The 25526-nt window shown below is 40.2% G+C and overlaps 2 protein-coding genes across 2 annotated transcripts; one reads left to right on the top strand and one right to left on the bottom strand.

Moving 5' to 3' along the window:
* Positions 1–5: 5 nt before the first annotated feature.
* Positions 6–942, top strand: MOCS3 (molybdenum cofactor synthesis 3; the record flags this gene model as incomplete). Its single annotated transcript, XM_010012744.1, is given in 2 exon segments — positions 6–188; positions 190–942. Coding segments are annotated over 2 exon segments (936 nt in total), but the record flags the coding sequence as incomplete, so codon positions are not given.
* A 17437-nt stretch (positions 943–18379) lies between these two features.
* KCNG1 (potassium voltage-gated channel, subfamily G, member 1) lies at positions 18380–20411 on the bottom strand. The gene is made up of 2 exons (XM_010012743.1): positions 19656–20411; positions 18380–19150 (listed from the first exon to the last, which is right to left on the bottom strand). The coding sequence occupies exons 1-2, from the start codon at positions 20409–20411 to the stop codon at positions 18380–18382; spliced, it is 1527 nt and encodes a 508-aa protein (XP_010011045.1).
* Between the last annotated feature and the right edge of the window lie 5115 nt (positions 20412–25526).

Consider the following 25526-nt stretch of genomic DNA (forward strand, 5'->3'; position numbering starts at 1 on the left):
ACTCCACGGTGCAGTACGTGCCGTATTGCGGCGCCCTGAGCCCTCGCACCGCCCTGGAGCTGGTCCGGCAGTACGACGTCGTCGCCGACTGCTCCGACAATGTCCCCACCAGGTACTTGGTGAATGACGCCTGTGTTCTGGCTGGGAAACCCTTGGTGTCCGGCAGTGCCCTTCGGCTGGGGGGGGAAAAAAAAACTGGTCGTGTACAACTACCAGGGAGGGCCCTGCTACAGGTGTCTCTTCCCCAAGCCCCCTCCACCAGAGACAGTGACCAACTGTGCAGATGGAGGAGTGCTGGGTGTCGTGCCAGGCATCCTGGGGTGCATACAGGCCTTGGAAGTGCTGAAGATCATCTCGGGAATGGGTTCCTCTTTCAATCAGTTCATGCTGATGTTTGATGCCCGGGAGGGGAGATTTCGCAACATCAAGTTAAGACCAAAGAAACCAGACTGTGCTGTTTGTGGTGACGATCCATCTGTCACCTGTCTCCAGGATTATGAGGCATTTTGTGGTTCTTCTGCAACAGACAAGTGCAGGACTTTACATCTGCTGTCCAGTAAAGACAGGATATCTGTAGAACAATACAAGAAACTGTTGGATGAGCAAGTTCCTCATGTATTGCTAGATGTTCGTCCACAGTTAGAAGTGGATATCTGCTGCCTGGCACATGCTGTTCACATTCCTCTGAGTAAATTAGAAGAAAAAGACGAAGAGTATCTGGAACACTTAGAGAAGAGAATTTGTGAAGAAAAGCAGAGAACTAGTGGCCAGACATCATTTCCTGTGTATGTTATTTGCAAATTAGGAAATGATTCCCAGAAGGCTGTAAGAATTCTGCAGGAGTTAACTGACAAAGAATTTGCTTCTGTGTTAGCCAAGGATATTAAAGGGGGGCTCATGGCTTGGGCCAGTAAAATTGACCCAACATTTCCTCAGTATTAGACATTTAAATGGTTTAAAACAATACAAATCTTCTCTGTGTCATGACTGTATCATGTGGATAAAATAGCAGATAGAAATACTGTGTTGCTTTTTAAATGGTATTTTAAAAAAATTCATGTATTTTTGCAGATGTGTGATTATTTTTATAAAAATGTGAAACTGTCCATGGAAATGGAAAGAAACATGCTGCTTTGCTAGTATTTAATAGTGAAAGCTTGGGATAACTGCTTAATTGTGCCTGTAAGGATTGAGAACAAGTCCTGATTAGTAGTTAGAACCTGGAGAATGAGAAAGCACAGGAGTCAAGTGTGAAAATTTTTACTCATTCTCTTACCTGCCAAACAAATAGAAACAATGTGTGTAGTGATTAAAAGCAAATAACTGATTAATCTCTAGGTGGTCAGTAGCACCACCATGGGGAATTGCCAGGACAATACTGAGCAGACTGTTTTGATCACCATCTTTTGGTTCTCTGTAGAAGTGTTGTGTATTTATGAAAGAGAAGTGCTCCCTGCAAATAACAGCACCTACAGCAAGGGTGTTCTGTTATCTACTTCCAGAGCCACTTAGCCTTGTTTGTTGGCTTGCAGAAAAAGCCTGTTCTGACTTGTGTAGAGAAACTGAGGTTAAATGTTAATAAGGCATCAAGTTTGAGCCCAGAAACTTTGTAAAACATACAGAAAATGCTTTTGGGAGAGCTTAGAAGATTTCATGAAAGAGGGGAGAGAGAAAAAAAGACACGTGGCTTCCCTTCTCCAAGGACAAAGACATGCTTCATAAATATTCTCCATGTTTGGTGAGGTAGGCGCATATCCCCAGTGGCACTGCAATATTTGGTTAACTGGCATCAAGAGCTACACATACCTAAAATGTTCTTGTAGATGAACTGAATGAAAAGAAGGAGAAATAAATAGCTTCTCAACAGAGAGTTGCCTGAGTCCTCATCACTTGAGCATAGTAATTATCTTCTTATATTAATTAAGGGATGGATTTCCTTTACTTCCTGAGGAGGGAAAAACCACCTGTCATGACTAATCTTCACATTACACAAGGGCAAGAAAAAAAGCATAGTTCCATTAGAATCAGTAATCAAAAAGGCATATTTTAGTAAAATAAATGTGAGAACATCCACACTGCCTACTGTATTATAACATGCCATGGGTTCTGACGATAAGAATCGTACTCTCTTGGAAAGGAAACAATTATGTGCATTTATAGATAGTCATATTTCTTGCAATTTAGGAGACAATGAAAATATTGAAAGCTGTGACTTAAAGTAAGCATCAGTGGTGTGTAGTGAGAGAGTCGTTAGTTGAGGACTTCAAAGAGATTGTGGAGGCCCAGTTCATTCCAAACTATGTGGCTTCTTGTGGGTTTCAGCTTTTGGGAATTAGAAACGAGAGGGGCTTGTTTGAAATGCCTGATCTATGTTTTGATTTGTCTCTCTCTTTACTGTCATGTCATGAAGAAACTGAAACAGAAGTAGCAATAATTCTCTAATACCCCGTCTCCTAGTGCTGAACAGCAGATGATGTGTCACACACCTACCTGACCCAAAACAGTGATTCCTTTCTTGTCATTCAAAGCAGGATCAACCTATGGACTTAGGGAACAGGGAGAGACTTTTTAATTGTAAATGGGTGCTACTTGAGTGGATAGAAATCATGTGTAATGTCTTGTTACAACATTTTAGCAGCAGATTCTGTGCTGTGAAGGAACAGGGAGGTGGCACTAAGGCCTACAGTGGTCAGAGGACTTTTTGTAGTGAATTTATCATCGCATTTCTTGTAGCACATTTTCCAGCACAAAACCAGTCTGTGAATCTGTGCTGAATAGTAAACAACAGGGATCTGGAGAACTCGGTGGAAAAGCAGTTATAAAGATGAATTATAATGCACTAAAACCATAAGTATGATAGCAGAACTCGCAAAGTAAATGCATCAAGTCAGGCTGAGATGACTGACTTGATGAGAGAGAAACTTTCAAAGAGCTTTTCTATTTCAATGGCTTTTTGGAAAAACCGTTCTTGCCAGACTGCAGGGACTGAGGTTCAAAGTTCTTACAGGAGTGCAGCATCTGAAATGCATCTGCTATTTTTGCACAGTATTCTGTGCAAAACTCATTGGGCCATCCAATGGAGAGATAATTATTCTGTAAAGAGCTCAAGGGAGTATGCAAAATGTAGGTTTCTTGAGGGGAAGAAAATAAAGGTGTTCTCTTCTTTGACTTAGGATAGCAAACATGAAAATATCTGCCATGCATCTGAGACAAAGATGGGGTCTGTAGTGCTTGTCGGAATTTCATTCTTTCCATGCTGGGGCTTTTATTAAGTTTTATTTCTTTTTTTCCCCTTGGCCGGCTGAAGTGATATGCAAGTCTTCCTGTAAATACAGTCCTCATGCAGTGATGGACTCTGGAGATACGCTGAAAAATCAAGGACCGTAGGATCATAACTAAGCCAAAACTGTTCTTGCTATTGGAAACATCTTTTGTTTTGACGTGCTTTAGTTCTTGAACCCTATAAAACGTGGTGGTTTCTCTCTTCACCAGGAAGTGTAATGGCAGAACTCTGTTTAGAAATTCCAAGAGAAGCAATAAAACTTACTTTGTATTGGTGCCAAAGTACTGGCTAAATACTTGGTACATCTTGATGCTATGAATGAAGACGAGCTGCTCTGTTCAAGGAGCTTATAGTGTCATTGGCCTCAGATCCGTTACCAGAGAGGATAAGGTCAGTCAGCAGAGTGTGTTTTTCTCTTTGTCCTTCACTCTTGATGTCATGAGGTTGCTTTTTGCTTTTTTGGTTATATTCTCTTTTAAATGGCTTATCAGGATTTGGCAAAGGAACTAAACAGGGAAGAGCTTCCTGTTAGAGGTTTGGGTGTAATAGAAGGTGGCTGCAGCATTTATTCTCAATTGCTGCATTTTAGTGCCTCAGACATGAATAACTTTATGGTTCAGGCACAGAGCTAAATATCTAAACTTGTCTTAGGATATGGTTGTTATTTTAAGGCAAGGCAAATCAAACTGGTCTGGCTTTCATGCAAGCCTAAAAGGTGTCTGCATGCAAGGCGCTAATTTAGCCTTGATAGGCTGAAATCTTCCTTATTTTGGTGGCAGGAGTCTCTCATCTCAAAACTCCAGTAAATTCAGCACTGACCTACTATGAAAATGTGTGATTTGAAAAACCTCCTTTAACAATTATTGGAACTGTTTGTAGACAAATCTATAAGGGATGTGTCCAAAACTAGTTCTTAATGCTCAGAATGTAATCAGAACATATTTTAGTTATGTGAGCATCTTTATTGTTATCCTGTTTGTAAACGTAAGTTCTAATAAATTTAACTGTTCAAAACAAGACGATGCACCAGATGTTTAAAATGCTGCAAGCACAAATTGGTATTTTTTAAGATCTGAAACCTCTAACTGTCCTTTGTGAAACTACATTGGGAAAAAAATGTTAAGGGCGTTTGCTAGGTGGCACTGCAAGTTAATAAACCAAATCATTCTCTGGGTTGTGGGATGCAGTTCAACCCTAGCAAGAGCTGAGGTTCACTTCTGAAAATGCATTGTTGTACAGTTCTTGTGGAAAAAGACTGGGGAAATAGCATAAAATGGAGCAGGGCAGTTGAATAGCACCTACAATATTCCAAGAAAAAAATATAATGGAAATTACGTTTCTGGAGTGAGCTGTCAAAGGGCTGTTTATTTCAGAGACTTGACCTGATTTTTCTTTTTTTCACATGTTATTTCAAAACACTTTTGCAGCGAAAATGGATAATTGTACAGAAAAGGGTTATTAGAAACACTATCATGTGTTCCCGTGCATTTGAACAAAATCAAAACATCTTTAGCACTCTTTGGGGAAAAAAAACCCCAAAACTAAAAAAACCCAAACCCAAAAAAACCCACCTGCTGTTGAGACCCCCTTCACCCCAAAGCAACTGATTTCTCCAAAAGATACTGAACTTCTCCTTTTGCCTGGATATAATCGTGTCTGTGACATGGTAGTAACAGGAACACACATGTTGAACTCCTTAGGAGAAAAGAGTTTTGTTTATGCAAACAGAAGTTTAAAAAGAGTCTTTTTAACACTTAAGTGCCAGATATTAGAAGAAGAAATTAAAAAAAAACCAAACCTACTTGCAACTTCATAATTTTGATGTCAGGTCAAAGTTATTACTATTAAGTTGCTTTTAATAGAGCTTATAGAAAGTTCATTTAAAATCTAGGAACATAACCAATGTCTGTCCATAATTTACATCTTTGTAATAGTTAATTACTACTGCATTTGCTCTGTTTCACTGGTTGAATTAATCCTACCAAAATGTCCAGGGTTCAGCTGTACCAGTCATTTTTCTCCTTCTCAGTAGCTGGTGCAGTGCTGTGGTTTTGACTTCCAGCCTGAAAACAACACTGATAACACCGATGATTTTAGTTGTTGCTCAGTAATGTTTACTCTAACGAAGGATTTTCTGTCTCATGCTCTGCCAGGGAGGAGGGGAAGCCGGGAGGAAGCAGAGGCAGGACACCTGACCCAAACTGGCCAAAGGGCTATTCCATACCACAGCACGTCATGCCCAGTATAGAAACTGGGGGGAGTTACCCGGAAGGCCCAGATCGCTGCTCGGGTCGGGCTGGGTATCGGTGGGCAGGTGGTGGGCAATTGTATTCTCTCCCCTTGTTATTTCCCTTATTATTATTGGTAGCAGCAGTGGTTTGTATCATACCTTAGTTACTGGACTGCTGTTATCTCAAACCATGGGAGTTACATTCCTCCAATTCTCCTCCCCATCCCTCCGGGAGCAGGGGGAGCGAGCGAGCAGCTGCGTGGTTCTGAGTTATCAGCTGGGCTTAAGCCACAACGCACTTGCATTGTGTCAAAAGTTTAGTCCCAGTGACTGAATGTGTGCTGTAAGACTGCTGAAGTCATTGGTTGCTGGTTTATTATTTTACAAGATGTTAATCTGAAGCTCCTCTGCTGGGGCCTGCTGATGTCAGTGAGAAAGTTGTGATACACTTGGAAAAGCTGTGGATTCAAATGTAACATGAATTTGCTTTTTCTTCTGGAGCGAGAGCGTGTTCAGCCGCTGTGTGACACTGAAAGCTTTTGCCTTTTATGCCCATTTAATCACCTAATAGTAATAAAAGGAGGCAGATGTTTCTTGTGGGAGAAAGCAAACGTTTTCACCTACATTAGGTCACATTTATCTGGGATCATCTGAGAAATACTCTGATCCGGTGAGAGGAAACTAAAAAGCACTGACGTAATGTCATGTTTTCATTTACAAACCATTGTATAGTTCAGAAAGAACAACTACTTTGTAAAATGTAGTGCCTCACAGCTTGTGGCTGTCTTGTAACTACAAAGATCTTAAATTGCATCTCTGATTAGTAAAACAAATGCACTGAAATATTAAGCTTTGAAAGGAAACTCCTCAACTTCACTTGTTTATTTTCGCTGCAGACAATGAATTGGTTTCTTCGAAGTGCTGATTATGAAAATACACTTTGGTTACTGGCTCAGTTTGCTTGCACTTTACTGAAGTCTGGTGAAGGACAAGGAGTAAACAGTAACAAGGTATCCCAGGGTTAAGGTGCATGCCTGCAAACAGGCTAAGTTTTAGCAGGTGGTTTGCAGTTAACAATATGAAAATTTGCTGCGTATTGGCAGGTGATTTCTCAATGAATATGCCGTTACCTGTTTTACAAGCATCAGAAACATGGATCCCTGCTAGTGAATGTGAAACAAAGCACAGGTTCACACTCCAGGTTGGGGTGCTGACAAGCCCTTGCAGCCCTGGAGCCGTGCAACTATCGCTAGGAGGAAAGTGGATCTAATACACTTAGACCACTGGGTTTGCAGTGGTTTCTCAGGTAAGTTAATTGTTACGTGAGGGGAAGTCTCACTGATGCTGTGGAGTGGTGCATCAAGATAAAGAGCAAGATCATCTTTTCTGATGCTGGTCTGAGTCTTCCCACACAGAAAGGATTGGTCACTGCACACACTGATCAGGTTACTTCCAAGCTTGGACCCACGCTGAATGAGAAAGGTGGAGCCAAGTCTGTCTAGTAATACAAGAAGCTTGATAAATACAAACTGTGTTGCTTTGTTTGGTTACAGGACTTCAGTCAGAAATAATTGAGTAGTTTTGAAATGGCTGAGTTGAATAAAAACCAGTTACATCACTAAAGGGGATAGCTGGGAGAAAAAAGAAAAGGGCAATGAAAAGAGCAATAACTGTGGCTGGAGGCTAACTAGAGTTCTCAGACATAGTACAGTCCTTGGAATTTCTAAAGGCCACTTTTCCTCCTACATTAAGACTAGGAGAAGCGTAAAATACTAATAAGTATTAAGTTAGAAAAAAACTTGGAGCACAACTAGCAAACACTAATGTACACCACAGGAAAACACACACATGTTGGTTTGTGGTATTACCCTTCTGTGGTTTATGTTACCTTCATTAAATATACCAGTCCCGCTGCTTACCTTACACTGCAGCTTCCAAATCTTTATAGGAAAAATAAATACATAGCAAACACATTTCAGTCTTTATTACGCAGTCAGGAGCTTGAGCCATACAGCTGCATGCTCTTTGTCTTCTCCATACAGCAGCAGAAAAGCAACTGATATGTTCCGGTGTCGACAGCAGGACAGGAAAATGGCTTCTGTTTGCCTATTCACCAGTCATCATCATTGAATGGGTTAATTTGATCTTCACAATATATTTCATGTGATTGATTCAGTTGGTTGTGAAAGCCAACTGAAAGGTATCTATGTGATGGTGCTCTCTGACCTCTTATTTTTATTGTGAAATACCCACAATTCAAATTTTTCATGGTCATGCTACGAACAAAAAAAAATAGCTTCCATCCAAAATTGTATGTCATATGAATCTTATCTGGAAAGCAAATTGATATAAATTCAGTCTAGTCCTATTGTGGTACCAGTTTTCCAGCCAGAAAAGAAGTTCTTCCTACTCTGCATCAGGGTGACTTAAAATTACACTGTCTATTGAAAGCTAGAATGGGGCAACAGCTGTATCCAGAACCAAGGTTTGGAAAGGACCACTTAGGCAGGAGAATCCAGGCTGTAACACAACATGCATGTCTTCAGCTACCATCCTTCCTTCTCCGGGGCCCTGATGTGCGTGTCAGCTGCAGGCTTTGCTAACCTGACCTGTCACCAATGGTCACTGAGAGAAGAAGTGGCAGCTCTATGTTCTTATGGCTTCTCTGTGCCCGTGGCACAAGGCCCTTCTGTGCAAATAAGACATAGTTTCATTTACAAGGTGCTCATGCTGTTGCTAGGAGACCAAATCTCTGCTTGCAAAGAAAGGTTATTTCCAAATTTAGAATGGCTTCTTACATATTTGACTGGGAAATGAAGTCTCTTGTACAAATGGAGATTCACCTGCTCATGAACAGGGAAAGGAAGTTCTTATTTTGGGAACCAGATTTTGAACTTCACAATGTGAGGGTTTGAAACCCTTAAAAGAAATCAAAGTGTTCAAATATTGTCTTTTTATAGATGTATTTATATGTACATATAATGTATGGATGTACACACCCAGAGCACAGGTATATTCCAGATGCTGTGTGATAGAGCCATAAGAATTCTACCGTAAGTTAGAATTTATAGAAATAATTTCCAGGACATGCATCTTGTCCATTCCAAATACCTTTTTGAAACTCTGCTCTCGGTTTCTGTTTTGTTACTGTAGTAGTGGGAAGTAGCAGGTGTAACAATGGTTGGAACTCATTGAAGTGTTCTGTAGGTGCCTTTTCACCTTCAATTTATTGACACTGAATTTGTGTTGTTAATGCCTTTCTGGTTTTCCTGCCTTTCAGATGAGAGAACCAACATGTTCTTCAACAGTCAGAACTCTGCTGCTCCTCTTTCAATCACTCTTTCTTGCTCCAGTGATACAAGGAATATCTGAATATTGACACTTTAAAAAGAATAATTTAATCCCTTTCCTGTGCTTTCTGCCCAAAGTTCTGCTGGGGACTCCTCATCTGCTGCCCTGATTCGTGGTAATCTCCTTCTCAGTTAAAGCATCTTTAGTGCTGTATTAGAGTGAAGTCAAAGCACCATTTCTGAGATGGAGTTTCTTGTAATTCTTTCTTGGATGCAGTTACCTCAACCAGTTCTTCAGTTCTTGTAGTGACAAGCTTAAACTTAGTGTTCTCATTTTGTTAGCCTTTTTCAACACTGATCATGTTTGAGGTTCTTATATTTGCTTCTTTATTCATTTCCCTGTGTACTGTGATTAAAATCAATAGCAGCACTGATGTACAGTTCTTTGAAGGAAAAAAGAAGCACCATTATTCTACTGACATAATATAACAATTGTTGAGAATAACAAAATTTTAACTTTTTGCCCTCAAAATATAGATATTAATGGAGACTGATTTATAACACCCTAGTGCTGCTGAATATTCTATATTCCAGCAGTAGCTAAACTTGAACAAAAGGAAGGAATTTTGTGACTTGTCCTGAGACAAGACAAGATTGCCAGGACTTTAAACCAGCTTTCTTTTAGTCTTCCCATTATCAGTTTCAGGTAAAAGTAATTATCATCTATTCCAAGGAGCTGGAACTTACTGGAGTTCTGGGAATACATGTAGGTATAAATCCATTCCTCCTTCCAATATTCAACTGGATAACTTGCATTGGTACAGACTGGAGGAACTGATGCTTTCTCCCTGGAAATGGTGTTCTAGAGTGACTGTGTGACACTACTGCTGTTCTCAGTTTTCTTTTGTCTGCCAATGAGTGGATGTCAGGAAGAGGCTGTCAGCCTTTCTCCCGCACCTGTGGTGACATTGCAAAAGCTCTTATTCAGGCATTGCTCACAACATTGACAAACTCCCACTCTGCTGAGCACCTTACTCTCTTTTTCAGCTCGCCCTATTAATGCCTGCAGGTGTCCAGCTGGCATTACTGCCAAGATGAGACAGCTGTGCTGTAAGTAATTGCAGTACAGGAATATTTCTTATTTACTGTGGTTGCACCCTACCTGTTCTTCATGTCTACCTGGTTTTGTTCTTCACCTGTTTTCTTCTCTCTCCAGCAAGCTCTCAGCTTGCAGAAGTAGAAAGGCTGGCAAAGCTACTTAAGTAATTCTACTGATACAAAGTCAGAGACAGAATCGTGCTGCAGAAATTATAGTAGGTTGGTCTATTCCCAACTAATGGACAGTATGCTAAATGTGTGTGCATCCCTACTGCTACATGAATTGTCGCAGAAGTTTTATGTGGTAGTTTTTAGTGTCTTATCTGAGCTGTAAGAAGCTACAGCACTGTTCCTTCCTTCTAGTGCACTTTTGGAAACAGATGTGTTTGGTTTGGGGTTTTTTTTTCCTAAACCTCAGACAACAGGGAAGCAAATTTAGAACCTGAACCTCACCAGGTCATTAGAAACAGATCTCACCTTTGCATGGTGATTGATCCCAGCTTCATATTGGTGCCTAGGATGGCTGGGAGAACTGTGCATCCCTGCTGGATCCCTGTCAGCTGGGTGATAGTAGATGCCTCACTTTTTAGCAGTGGTGCCACAGGCTTTCCTTGACACCTCACTGCCCTTTGCCTTGGACTGATCTGTGTATTTGTGTGACTGCAGGTGAAGTGGCTCAGTGAATTTTCTATTCTTCCCTTTGAAAAAGGCAGATTTCCTGGTCTCTCAGCAGCAGGGGGATTGGGGCTGGTGAAGTGGGAATGAGGGTTTTGGGTAAGGCACATCTAAACTCCTTGAACACTGAGAAATTGCACAGATACAGGTAACTGAAAGAGTTTTCTTTCTTTTGAAGCAGCTTTTGTAATTCCTTTTATAAATAAAATCGTATCTGCTTTCTTACCAGACTGCTCTTGTACAAGTGATGGAGGTCTTTTCCCCATGTAAGCTTGAAGCTTGTTAATTTTAGTCAGATAGGCTTTTAAAAAATGTCACTTACATAAATTCCAGCCTAATAAATGCTGTGTAAATATATTTATGGACATTTATGTAGTGTCAATATGTACTTCACACTCACCAGAAACTGTGGTGGTGGTATCTTTGTCCTAGTTTCCTGGCAGATCTAACAGCCTGCTCTGGCGAATGAGAGGCCATGTATGCAGAAGCCAAGCAATGCAGTGGATTGAGTATTTTCCTTTATATTTTAAAAAGAACTTCTGAATATATTTTATATATCCTTTTAAAGAGACTGGTGGGAATGGATGCTATAGGACAGGGATCCGGCACTCAGACGAGGACTGCCGGGAGCAGCCCGTAGATGGCAATGTAAGATCCTTGAATCAGGCACATTCTCCACTACAGTGATGAAAACCCGTTTTCTTACTCAAACACTGACACACAGCCTGGATTTATACTGTTCTCAGTAACTCTTAACTCTTCTAGCAGCGCATCCTCTGGGGCCCGTCGTGCATCTAGAGTACTATAACTTTTATAGGTAGAAATGCAACCATATTCAAATACAGCAGATAATGACATGTTTTGGTTCACAGGGAAAACTTCCTCTTTGGCTTTGCATATCATTAGTGCACAAAAAAATCAGATATGCCTCGTGGTCCTGTGCAGGTGCTTGAAGTACTTTAGGTGTGGGCCAGAGTTCCTGCTAGCAATGGAAGAGCAAGGAGTCAGTAGGGAAAAAAGGCACATGCAGGTTTACACTGGTCCCACCAAGAGGAGTGTTTGATTAACTCGATTTCAGGACTGCTGTAAGGATGAGGATGCCAGCCTTACCTCATGCTATTGTTGCTGATGCTTCTTTCCTGTTGCCATCGAATTATGTTTGTTTTCATCCTGTGATGCCCATGTTGAATTTGCTAACTGTTTTCATCTAGCTAAAAAGATAACTTCACCCACTTCCCATGCCATGCGATGCTTTGCAGTCTTAACTTTCCCCACTCAGGTTGTCCCCAGAAACATTCTTCTCTAAAATTAAAGACACCTGAAGTTCCTCAGTGTTGGATCTGGTTTCCTTGAGGATATTGCTGCTTGATTTCCCCAAATGTGCTTTTATTTATGACTGAAACTGTCATCTTTTCCTTGGTTGACCTGTGAACTACCACTGTAAAAGTTATGGATGATATCACTCAGCTTCTTCGTGACACAAGATGCACCACTAATGAAAACAAGAGCATTACTTTGATGTATCATTCACAATTTTGTTAAAACTTTATGTCTATATATAGTTAACTGTAGAAATCTATGCTAGTCCACACAAGTTTCTTCCTGTGGTAGGCTAGGCACCATTTAAATTAGATTGTTATCTGTCACAGAAAGAGAAAGGTTATTATACTTGCTGACCACTTTACTTGCATGACTGAGAGCTGTAAAATTATCTGTCTCGTTTTGGAAATGAATGGCCTTGGGTTTTTAAACATTCTAATCTCTAGGTGGTGGCTGGGAGGTACTTACGTTCCAGGTCACTCACTTGAGCCAGGTAATTATTACAGTTTGCAGCCTTGTTTTCTGCACCCACAAGGAATGTGGGAATAAAATTATGACCGTAATTAAGAATGGTTACAAAACTGCAGTCATTAAAAAGGGTACCCAATGAAGGAGAAGCTGAAACCGCAGCTTGACAGCGTTACATGTGTTTATGTGCCCTAGCTGACTTCAGTGTTGCTCGAGACTGTTTGACTCATGTCAGAAGGGCTACAGGGATAACGAATGAATATTTATAAAGTATAGCAAATGTGCTCTAATTACCCTGATTGGCCTCCTGTGCTTCAGTTATGGCAGAACTTTATTTCTGTTCAAGTGACATTTGCTTCCAAATTAGTTGCCAGGGGCAAAGAGAAAGGAGAAGTCCTGTTGGACAGGGCAGAAACATCCCCTGATATTATGTTCTTGCAGTTTCTTCTCCATGCTTTTGGCAGAGCTAATAGCATTCTTAATAGCTGTAGTGATTTCTAGGGAGTATTTCGAAGACACAAGATGCTGGAAAATGGCGAAGAAAAACACTGAGCAGAAAGGGAGGAAGGTCTAGTTTTATTGTTAATAATCAATAAGCCAAACTGAACATTTTCAGTTTGGCAGCACAGGCAAAATTCTCCTTGACTTTTTTTGTCGTGTAGAAATTTATCTTTATTTGTGGTGTATGATTTTACATAGTGACTGACAGCTACAAAACAAGGAATCCTGTCCTAAGGACTTACACTCTAATTTTACAAGACAAGACGGAACATGCACAGAGCTGAATTGATTCAGTGAAGGACAAGTTTTGGATACAAAATTGTGTTCACTTTCCTGGTTTTTATATGATCATTACTATGTCAGGAACACTGAGATCATTAGTAATGCTGAAATGGGAATGTTTAAATGCCACAGAGAAAGTAGTAAATGGGTGAGTGGGTAAATTTAGTGTTAAGCATTTTTTGTTTTAGCAATAGAATACTTGAAGTGCATTTTTGTTGATGGGGTGATGTTCATCCACTGTCATGGACTATAGTTCTATGCCTTCAGTTCTGTCTGGTTTCGGGAGGTTGCACTCTTGTTGCCTATGGGGTACCACAGTTCCATCATCCCAGAACACATTGTAGTTGGGCTTTTTTTCTTCCTCATATTTTCTCTATTTTTGGCACTTGTATCACCTTTTGGATAGATACTAAATTGAGTGCCAAATCTTACATAAGATTAACTATTAACACATAAGAAACTGGTCCATGTACTATTGTGGCAACTGCTGGTAGAAATTAAAATGGTGAGTAATGAATGTGAAGATGGTGAAACTCTGACACTCGGGTCAGAGTCAACTGGTCAGGTTAGGGGTTAATGTCACTGGCTGACATGTGAGCAGAGATTTGTGTCACAGTCTTTGAACTCACGTTTGTCACTTTCTTGTTTAATTTCTGTTTAAACACAGACAATGAAATCTACGTAGGTTTAGGATTATCCACTCCCGATATCAGCCTGTTGCCAACCCAAAGAGGGATGTGAAATTCTGTAGCTTTGTTATGAAAAGTATCTGTTCCTTTTCTTTTAACTTCCTAGTCTTCTTATCTAAGCAGAAAGATCAATAATTGCATGAAACAGGACTATTTCACAGTCAGGCATGAACTGCCAAGAACTTTTATATTTGCTGCTGTCTTATTGTTTCAAACTGACCCTAATCAAGAACAAGCTGACCTCTCTGGATCTGGATTGTTTGTGCTGCTTCATATTCCTTGGTCCCCGCATGCAGTGAATGAGATGTGTGAAGGACAAATAATGTGGAGTTAATGGTGGTAGATATTAGTGCTTCTGTGCAACTGAAGAATAAGATTCCAATTCATCTATCATAACACTGGCCTTTTAATGTGACACCTGAATTAGGGATCTAGTTTGTTCCAGGCTTCCTCTATTAAAAAATAAACCCCAGAGAAGACTACATATCCCCCAGTGCTGATTCAGATCTTTTGATGAGGCCACTGCTTCAGGCACTTTGGTAACTGCCTAAAATTAATTTTTATTCTCAGTCTGTAGCCTAAATGACTGTTTTGAGTGGAAAGCTTTTGTTCAGAGAGATTCCTGTCAAACCTTAGTTATGGAGGAGAGCTATAGCAGTAGGAATGACAACCTTCTACAGGAAAAATCTTTGCTTTTGCATCAGCCTGGATCCCCAGTTAAACTCTACCCACACAAGTCATGACTATATGGAGCACGCCAGCTTTCCTTCCCAGACGTGCATCTCATGATGTGTAAATCCATGATTCAGTTCTGCATGATTTTTTTTATTGTTTAATTGGGCATTGGTAAAGCCTCTGACTACTGAATGACACTACTAAAGCCTCTGACCGTGGAAATCTAGAGCACTCAATTACAGTGGAAAAGATATAAAGGGACAAATGGAGACAAGTCCTATGTATTCCCTAAACAGAAATTTCTCTAAGAGCTTGACCCATAATGAATGTTAGAGTAATACAAATTATTCCAACTCACCTTGCAAATTATGTTTCTTGACGTACAGTTAAGCCTTGTGGCTCTATCTTCATTTAGCAGTGTTGCACACACCAAGTGGTTTTTGTTGCTTTTGTTACTGTTTTTGAGGAAGGATGATGGAGGAGGGAAAGATTTTGGAGAAATCTGTTCTCTTCTGAATCTGATGATTCTTTGGTTAAATGGTTAAACTATTAAATGGTTGCAATATTTTAAAGTTATATCTCAACTAACTGTGATTGTGATTCTTGGGACAACATGGAGAAAGGTTTCCTTATACAAACTGCTGAATTGGTACCTATATTTTTCTACACTGAGATTATTTTCTTTCCTAGTAAATGCTTTCTATCGTAGCCAGCCTGCTTCAGGTAGCAATGCTCATTGCCCAAACCCTACTTTAGCTGCTGCTTACTTCTCAGACTGACCCCAGGTTGTCAAGCATGCCTACACATGTGTGACAGTCTTTCTATACCATGAGAAGCACATGAAAATGAAAGGAGAGCCTAACACTTTATTAATCAAAATTAATAGAGCTGCTGCTGTTTGATCGCATACTGTACACATTACTGCAGTATACAGAGGGTAATATAAGTAGAAATGCAAGCCTCTCTCTGTTGCAGACGTATACCTCTAGCAATCAGTGGCAATTCAAACAATTCTTTTTCTTCATAAAAGTACAAAGTGTTTTCTTATTGGGACTTTCTTCTTGACTGCACATGCTGTTAAATGCAAAAAGGAGCTGACTTGGTAGCTAACAGCTGTGTCACTGGAAACAGGCTGCTTTTGAATCAATTCATAATTTAACTGAATTTGAAATACAGGTAATATACTGTAAAGAGGCATAATCACTTTAGGCCCTCAGCCTTCGCAGTAAGAACTGGAACACAGCATGTGGGTTTCATACTAATGTGCTCTTATAGCTGGATTTACTTAGCATAAGGACTACGGTATGTATTGCCTCCTGTAAAACATAAGCAAGTTTCTTACAGTGATTCATAGTAAAACACGTTGATATGCTTACAAGCAATGTGCTGCCAAGTACAAAATCACATAGGGGTACCTCCTGGACAGTTAATTTGTTCCTGGCTTAGGCAGAACAGGCAAGATGCTTTCACAGGTTTGCTCAACCAACTTCAACCCAACTTCAGGGTGGTATTTTTTTGTTTGCAGACAAGGACTATAGAATCAAGCTATAATTTGCGATAAAAGATCAAGTGGTACATGAAATAAATGAGCATTAACTTAATGTAAAGACATTGAGAGAATGGATGGATCTTCAGCATTTATTAGCTAGCATAACATGGAAAAAAGCTTAGGTTTTATTTGGCAAGTCTCGATTTCTCCTTATATTCATTTACAGCTTCTTATTTATGGCTCAGCCTGTCAAACACATTCTTAGATAAGCAACTGTTGCTCACAGGACTAATCTAATTACCAGTTCTTTTTATAACGAGTGCTGACACAAAGGTAGAAGGATGTATAGCACTTGTGTTGAAGCCAATGCTACAGATGATCAAACAGTTTTGAAATTAAGTGCATTCTGGATGGAAAATGTGTCCCTTTTTTGTCACGATGTTCCTGTTTTTTGTCCAACTCTAATTAGAAGAACAAGAGTGAAAAGCTGGTTACATTTGTAGTTCTGCCACATAATTAACTGCCAAGAGTTTAGACTTCTGCTGTAATGCTCCATAGGCGTATTTACCTACAGCAGGCTGAAGAATGAGAGAGCCCTCATTATTTGTAAAGTGCTTTTTTAAATGTTCTGGAATTATTCTTCAAGAGCACATATATCAGAACACCCTCAAATGGTATTTTAAACACATGAAAAGAAAACCAGTGTAGTGTGGGCTTGGCCAAACACCATAGGCTGAGGAACTAATTCTACCTTTTTGAAAGGACAATGTTTGTGTCCTTGGCCTTCACTCAAATCACAAACCCGTCATGTATTCTGGCATTTCTAGCAACCTGCTCCAGAAATGCCAATAAGTAATAGTATTTCTGATAATTAATCTAGAGAAGCATTGGTGAATGTGATGGAACTTTTAAATTTTCTTGGCTCTTAACTGTTAATAAGTAAATGTACTAAAAAGGAGGGGAGGGCAGAAGATGAAACCTTAAGATTAGCTTTTCTTTACCTCTAAGCACGCATGAAATCAAACAAATAGGTTGTTGGGGTGTTTCAATCTCTGGGGTTTTCCTCCTGACCTGTTGTGCAAGCCAGTCTCACGCCCTCTAAAATAAATGGGAGTTCTGTCATTAATCCCCACAGAAACCTGTGCCAGACCTCGGTGTCTCACTGACTCGTGCTCCTGCTGACTTCAGCAAGACCTGGACCAAGACACACATGTGGATGAAGAACACACGGGTGTGTTTTGGGACCTTAACTGCTATTTCATATCTTATTTAAAATTTTCTCCATTCCTACGCTGTGTGTAATGATGGCAAAGGTATAGTTAATTAAGTCTTAAGTCCCTGATGATTGAGGACAGTAAAGTATAAAGCTGTCAGTACCCCCCCACTCCATGACTCAAATGATATTTTCTTTTCTTCACCATTGGCAACTTCCCACGACCATATATTTTCTGCTCCTTCTAAAGAACCAAATGCTGAATGTGAATGGGTAGCCGCAGCATCGATTTGCCAAGTAATGGTAGGGCGTCCCCTGGAAACAGGCCTCTTTTAATTCTGTTTCATATCTGAGGTAAAGTAAAAACATGGAAACAGATGGTAGGGAATGACTGGCATCTCATCATGCATATTTCATTTGATTTGCAGCTAGTCACCTCTTGGTAATAATATTAAATGCTATAAAACTCAAAAGACTTTGTTCCTGGGATTACTGCATTCAATGACATAGGTCAACATGGTAACTTCAATTAAATTTTGAAGCTGGTGAGCTATTAGTATTTACATCTTTAGCAAGGTTATGGTACAAACAGCTGGATTCACTTCTGGTATGTTTAGGGCTGACTTGCAGAGAAATATACAGTTGCTGCTGTGAATGACAAATCTCACTTAATGTTTTTTTTAAGAGCACAATGGGATAAACATCTGTGGCTATTTCCATTATGCTCTAAGGCGTTTTACTGGGAGAGATTTTCACCATCAGTTTTGTTGTATTTACATTATTTATATACAAGAAGAACAAGAAAAATGGCAGCCTGTTTAATGGTTATATACATCGTGATTCAGTTGGAAAAATATGTATTACAAATGGCAAACCAGCCTGACAAGCACATTATTATATGGTGTTCTTTTTTTTAATCAGAGCCTTTTAATTCCTAAAATCCCACTGTATGATCTCAGTGAAAGATCTGTCCTATACATTACACTGGGGGGGAAGAAACAGCATAATAATAGACTACTTAAACCACATCAGTTCCTGGTTAATAACTCTTTTTCTTCATTTTAATATGAGGGTTACCTTTGTAAAATGCTTCCAAAGCAACTTAAAAGATGGAATCTGATACAACAAAATACTACTCGACATCAGGAGAAATAGTAACCTAAATTTCATTCATTGTCCCTAGTCTCAGAAGAGATACTGGGGAATAAAATATCGCTCCCTTGTGATGCATTACTTATCTGAGACTTTGTTTTTAATAAGAACTGTGCTCTCCTGTACATTATTCTTTCCTGTTCTTGCTTTAGCTCAATGTAGGAGCGTGAAAACGTGTGGAAGATGGAGGTGACTGGAAATGCCATGAGGAGGATGCCACTCAGTATGCTGCTTAGTGCTACCACTTGGCCAGGAATGCTTCTGGGAACCATATCTCCGTAGCCTACCGTGGTCATGGTGATGACAGCCCACCAGTAGCACGCGGGGATGCTGGTAAACTCCTGCGAGTTCGCCATCTCGTTCTCAATGACATAGAGGAGCGGTGCAAACAGTGCAATGGCCACGCAGAGGAAGAGCAGCAAGAGCCCGAACTCCCGGGTGCATCTGCGAGCGGTCAGCCCCAGCGTCTGCAGCCCCAAGGAGTGCCTGGCCAGCCGCATGACGTACAGAATCCTCAAGGCACGGAGAATACGGAGGACCAGACCTACTTTGTCCAGGTAGATGCTCCCAGAGCTGGGCTTTTTATAGCCCACTGACGTGGTGTCTACTAGCAAAGTGATGTAGTATGGCAGAATGGCTATTATGTCGATCAGGGTTAATGGTCTCCGCAAAAACGCAAACTTGCTCTTTGCCTGGATGAATCTTAGCAGGAACTCCAGGGAAAACCATGCCACACAGACAGACTCCACAATGAAAATATTGTAGCACATCTGGGAACACTCACCCTGCAGGAAAGAGGAGGAGTTTGTAATCGGCACTGGATAATAACTATTTTACTTGGTGCAGTGACAGGAAGAGAGGTTTCTGTGTTGGTTTTTTTTTAAACCCAAAATATTAAAAGAATTGAAGCTGTTGCTATGGGGAAACACACTGACAAAATAGAACAAGTTAAATGCAAACCTTAGAAAGGAACTACTTATTCCGCAGAAGATACTGCTTAGTAACTTCAGGCTTTCTAAATAGCAAACACAAAGCTTAACAAGGTAATAATACAGTTGCAGAAGAGCGCACACTAACAAAATTTTCTTTGGACATGAAACTTGATATGATTCATTCTCTTACAAGTAATTGAATTGAAAACAGTCATGTAAGATTTCAAATATTCTTTATGTTATTTTCCCCCCTCTAAAGACAGCTGCAAAATCCCCAAGGAAATCAGTACCATCAGACCTTGTACTTGTTCTGCTCTTCCCAGCACATACCATTTTCCATCCTGGAAAGCTAACTTACCTTTTCCTCTTCCTCTCTCAGGTCAGGCATGGTGCTGATGGATAAGTTCACTGCTGTAATAGTTACAAATAAAACAGACAAACAAGCAAACACCTTTCCAGGGAGGCCAGACTGGGGTCTTTCCACCATGTCTTGCAACTTTTTCATGCACAAGCCAATTCTTGTCTCCTCTACTGTTTCACCTGTTTCATTTTCTATGAGGTCATCCTCCCGTTCATTTATTTCTGTAAGCTCCTCCATTTTTTGCAGGTATCTCCTTTTACAACACCAGTCCAAGTTGTCTTCCTCAATTCCCCAGTAGAGCAGCTCCTCTTGGAAAGACAGTGCACACATCTCACGCAAGAGACGAAGTTTTCCAACCCGCAAAAAGGTCAGGATTGTCCTGAATGCCCCTGGATTGCGGTCGAAAAAGAATTCATTACATGTCACATCATAATCATCACAGATGTTTAGAATGTCATCAAAATTAGTACAGAACTTTAGTTGTCCCAAGCGTGTCAATGGGAATTCGTCAAGCGTGGTCCAAGGGAGCAAATACTTAATGCCCCCTACATTTATAATAATATGATGCTTCCGATCATCAGGGTGAAAGCCTTTCAGGAGATCCTCTTGAGGGTGAATTAGCTTGGCTCTTTGGTAAAAGACTCCCTTAAGTGTTTCTGTTTCTGGAAAGAAAGTGTGGTGGAAGGAAGTATCTGAAGCACAGCTCAGAGCACTATAGTCGTAGTCGGAATTTTCTCCAGGTAGAACAGTCATCTTGGAAGACAATTTCACATCACTTGGCTACTTCTGCAAGTGTCTTCTGGAACAAAAAAGCAGACATATGGGGTAAGTGAATGAAAGGTTGTTTTCAAGTTTGGAACAAACGCAGTGATTGGAGCTCAAAAACATTTATAGATGATAAAAACAATTGGAAACAAAATAGTAGTGGCCAAGTATGGTTAGAAGACCTTTGCTGTGCGGCTGGGTTTGTCCAGCTGAGTAGAACTGACTCTATTAATGGCTGCTCACTTGTTCAGGAGCTCTGTTCAGCATATTTGTCACCTTGAAGGGCTTCTCCTGTCTCAGATACAGAGGTCTAAGTTCCCAGTGGATATAGAAGGAAACCAGGAATAATCCTGGCATGTTCCTGGTTCAGGATGGAAGTATAAAAATTACAAATGTATCACATAAGAACATAGAATTCAATTTTGTTTTGTAGAAAAGGAAACTGTATATTTTTATTTAAGTAAGATTACACATAAAAATCTTAAGTATTTTAGTACCCATGAAGTATATAGAAAGAATCAGAAATCAGTTATGTTCTAATTCAGTAAATACACACTTCTAAAAAACAGTTAGTACAAAATTAACTTCTAAAAGGTCATATGGAAACAATTTTGGGAAAAACCCTACTTACATCGATAATCACATAAAATGTTTGTGTAGTTTATACACATTTAATGGCAACTCCCTTTTTACAGCCTCATTTACAAAAGACTGCAAAGAAATACATGACTTCTACATAACCACTGCAATATTGTTTCAGTTATAACTGATGCCCTATATGCAGGAATAGATCCTTGTCCTTACAATGGATTAAACTGTGGTTGAGAGCCAGGGTGAGTGCCTTCACCTCTGATTATAGGAAACCAGAAAATTCTCATGATGAATTTGAAAATCACATTCAAATTCTGCTCACACAACACTAAGTGTAAAGCCTGTGGAATGAAGTGACCACAGGGTTCAAATGGGTATAAAAAGCAGGTAACTGGAAATATTAAACTTTTTGCCTCCCTAACTCATTATGTTTTAAAAGTCAGACAGAAAGTTGCTCACACAGAGCACTGCTTCTTGCTCTTCCATCTGTACAGTCAGTTACTGCTTAATGCGTGGAGTTGCTGAGTTTCATTTGATAGGAGTATTTCTTAAGTGGACTGTACAGTAAATAGATATTCATTATGCACAAGTATTCTGACTTTCTAGCCTCCAGTTCACAAGGAAGTAATAAATATTACATTCGATTGGCTTCAGTAGCAGTACATAGTTATGTTCTTTTCCTGGCTGTACTTACCTCCTCTTTGATATGCACCCTGGGGATACGTGCCCCTGCTAGGGTGACTTCCTTACACACAGAACTGTCGTTTTCAGAAGCTGAGGTTTATAAACGACATCAATAGTGTTACATACCTATTAGAGAAGAAAAACCCATGAATACACAACAGCAAAGTATTCAAAACACAGCTGCACTTCAGCTTAAGAGCAACAGGCTTTCCTTGCTGCAAGGGGACTTACAAGTCTGCTTTCAATAAAATACTAGCTCAGTTCTACTCCTGAACTTCCCAGATGGAATACACTGAAAAGAGCAGTTCTTCATGTACTCTTAAAAACAGGTGGCCCCAGGTGAGCTTTTGGATGGAGCGGTATTTCCTGATTCCTCACCTGTAATCCTCTTTTGTACAAAAAGAAATAACTAATTTACTTACCTTTAGGGCATGTGGATAAAGAAAACCTACGAGAATATGCAAGAATGGACAAGGCATGATTCAGATCATCCAAGAGCTGTGGTACTATTTTCTGGCCTGAGGTAAGCAGAGGTGAACTTTGTCATCTTGCTTTGGTCACAAAGTGGAATCTCTACATTACTATCACTAGTGACTTGAGGACAGCTATTTGTCAAGTAACCTGTTCTCTGTGCCAAAATCTTAACTGTGTTCACCTTTCAGTGCCTTATCACTACCTACTTGATTGTATCAGTGAGTTGCTCTGTCTTTGCTCCAGAATTATGACTCCGGAAATGCCTACGGCAGGGGATGGGCAATTCCAAAGCTCCTCTGGAAGTAATGGTGGATGCAAACAATGACAAAATCCCACGGGCCTGCACCCAAATAAACTTCCAACCAATTCTGGTTTGTCTCTTGCCTTGAGAAAGCCTGAGCAAAGGCCTGGTCACCTGAAAGTGAGCCTTTTTTGGTTTTTGAAAGAACATTAACACAAACCATAATTGTATTTAAAAGTCACATTCTAGGAAATTCTAGCCAATACTGGGATTATCGGCAGAGCTTCATGACAGACGATGGCACTCTGCCATTGCCCACTGGGAAAGCTGCAGGACTCAGATAAATGAAGGGATCTGACGAGAGTGATAACTGGTGCAGATAGTGCTAGCTAGAGCAGAGAAAATACGGAACAGTTGAAATTGCAATTACACTGACATACAGTCCTGTCACACGAAGCACTCCTAATGACCTCAGAGTTGATCTTCTGTTAAAGCATTCCCAAGATACCATCAGTAGAAGTAATGCCACTGGGAGTTCAAGCTATAGGTTTGATGTGGGAAAACAGGAGTACCTGATGTATGTTTATGTAAGGCTCCTTTTCTCAGAGCAACTGCTGTTTTATTTAGAAACCGGCATTTTCCGCTCTGCCTCGACTGTGTCTAAGGCAGGGCTGGCCCAAAGAGAATAAAGATTATGACTGATATAAGACTATGGATAAATGGGAGCTGTTAACTATTTTCCCTTCTGTAATACCAGATGATGTTGGTTAGCAACAACTAATCTTCTGAAACTCAGCCAGGAAAAATGAGGAGGCAGCTCATCTCTGTCACTGGTTTGATCTCCCACCACATCCATTGTTGACACAATGGGAAGAAATGGGGAGAGGGGAATGTAAATGGTCTGCGTGTCAGACACACGCTGTAACCCTGAGGCATCACCTGTGAAATGAGAGCAAAGACACAAGAATTTCTCTCTTTGCTTCCAGCTTTTCAACCTGTGCAAGACAGTAAGTTGGACAAATTAATCCCCTGTGACACTGAATGACTGCAGTTATAAAAGGTGGCTCCTTCTTTCTCCATAACCAGAACTGGCAAGCCCACACAGCCCACGTAGGCAGCTATAGTATTCGATGCCGTACATGTGTTATTTACGTGTTCTTTGCCTCAGATACACATAGCATCCTATCTAAGGGGGAAGAACAGGAGGAAATAAAGGACAACAGAAAAGATGGAAGGAACGAGGAAAACAAACCCATACATTTCTCTGTATGTTTCTTGTTTTCCTCTGGAAGGAGCTTCTGCAGTACTGCTTTAAGATGGGAGAGATATAATTAACGGAAGGGGTTTTTTTGCTATTGAGTTTAAAAAGCAAGCAAACTGTTTTAGTCATACATGGCAGACTGATGACATTGGAGATGGCTGTAAGAAATGCGTTAAGGATTAAAGACAACACACAGCATGTAAGGTCAGACAAACATTTTATCCTGTAGCAGCAATTTTCCTCAGAATTGAACAAGATGAACTCTAAGGATATGCTGTAACAGTAAAATCATCAAATGAAACTGCTCTGCTTCAGTAAAGCCCAATGGTAAAATCCCTGCTTGCCTGAGATAGCATTCTGCCCTTCAAATGCTTGGGCTAGTGAAGCCCAGTTCACCTTTCGAGCTCCTCTGCTGATAATGTGTTCTTACCTTGGGCAAATTGTTTTTCTCTGAGCATCATTTCCTATTTTGTTTGTACTCTTACTGGGGTAAGAACTGTCTCTTACTACAGTCCTGATAATTGTTCTGGCTTCTAGAAGCTACGGTAATACAGAGTAACTGGCCCATAGCACAGGCTCTTCGTGACACTAAGTGGTGTGGTGTGCATATGAAGCGAGATACAACATCTTTGTATCTCGCTTCAAAATCTGTCTTGCACAAGATAATATTCTTATCCATTGCATCTGGTGAAGAAATTGAGTTAGAATCTCTACTGCCCTTACTCTTGGCCGAAATGTAGGAAGGGTGCCAGACAATGGGGAAAGAATTATTAAAGACGCCCTTCTGAGGGAAAGAGGCAGAAATCATGAGTAACACGTTAAAATTCCACTGCAAGTATCGCTTCCCCTCCCAGTGTCCTCTGCAGTATTTTGAATTCTGCAGTGCATCTCTGATGTAATCAGAGCTCCTGCAAGGAGTCCTGATACTGCTCTGTGATGCAGACAAGCCAAAGTTGCGCCTGGATGATAACAAGCATGCAAGGAAGATGCAGAACTCCCCGCCTAGGCTCTTCTATCAATCCCAGCGCCTGGAACTTGTCTCTGATGCTTTTTACCATTTGTAAATTAAGTTTAAAAAAACCCAAACAACTTTCAGATTTCAGTGCAGGCTGACTATGAAAACAGTGATTTTTGGGGAAGAATTATGTCAGAAACTGCTTTACAGTTTAGTGATCCTTCCCCTATTCTTCTCTTAGTTAAAATAAGCAGTTTTTTCAAGCGGTGTTAAATTCAGCTATCTTCTGACAGATGATTTCCATACTGTATCAACACTGTCAGGGTACCCTCCTGAAATACTTTAAGCTACAGTCATGCAGCTCTTCACGTAGTAAGAACAGATCTCAAACTTCAGCTCTGCTTGCGAAGTGAACTTCCAGCCAAATCAAAATCAATGTATAATATCAAACAAAATCATCCTGCAAACACATAATCTGAAAAAAGATGCTCATAGCTGTACATTGCTCTCCTTGACCTGGACAGTGTCTGCTTTTTGGCATCTTATCACAACCTACAAACTGAATTATGACAAACATTACTCAGTGTTTTGTCTTATAAAGCCGAGCCTAATTCTGCCGATAATAATCAGAAGTGAAAGAACTTTGCAAATAACTTACGTTCCCAGGAGAATGTTCTGAAATGCACCAGAACTAACAACTATAGTTATCATCCTCCTGTGAAGTATATTGATGTCAACAAATTTGAATAAGTCACATTCAGAACAATCTCTTAAACATCTTTTGAAAAATAAGTAAAGGGTTTGTCACTGATTTATATAGACACATATTTTGCCACTGAAATGAAGATACGTATTCATGGGAGAGTTATTTTATGCCTGTTGGTCCTCTCTCTCCCC

This window comes from Nestor notabilis, unplaced genomic scaffold (assembly GCF_000696875.1).
Source record: "Nestor notabilis isolate BGI_N333 unplaced genomic scaffold, ASM69687v1 scaffold28054, whole genome shotgun sequence".
Classification (NCBI taxonomy): Eukaryota; Metazoa; Chordata; class Aves; order Psittaciformes; family Psittacidae; genus Nestor; species Nestor notabilis.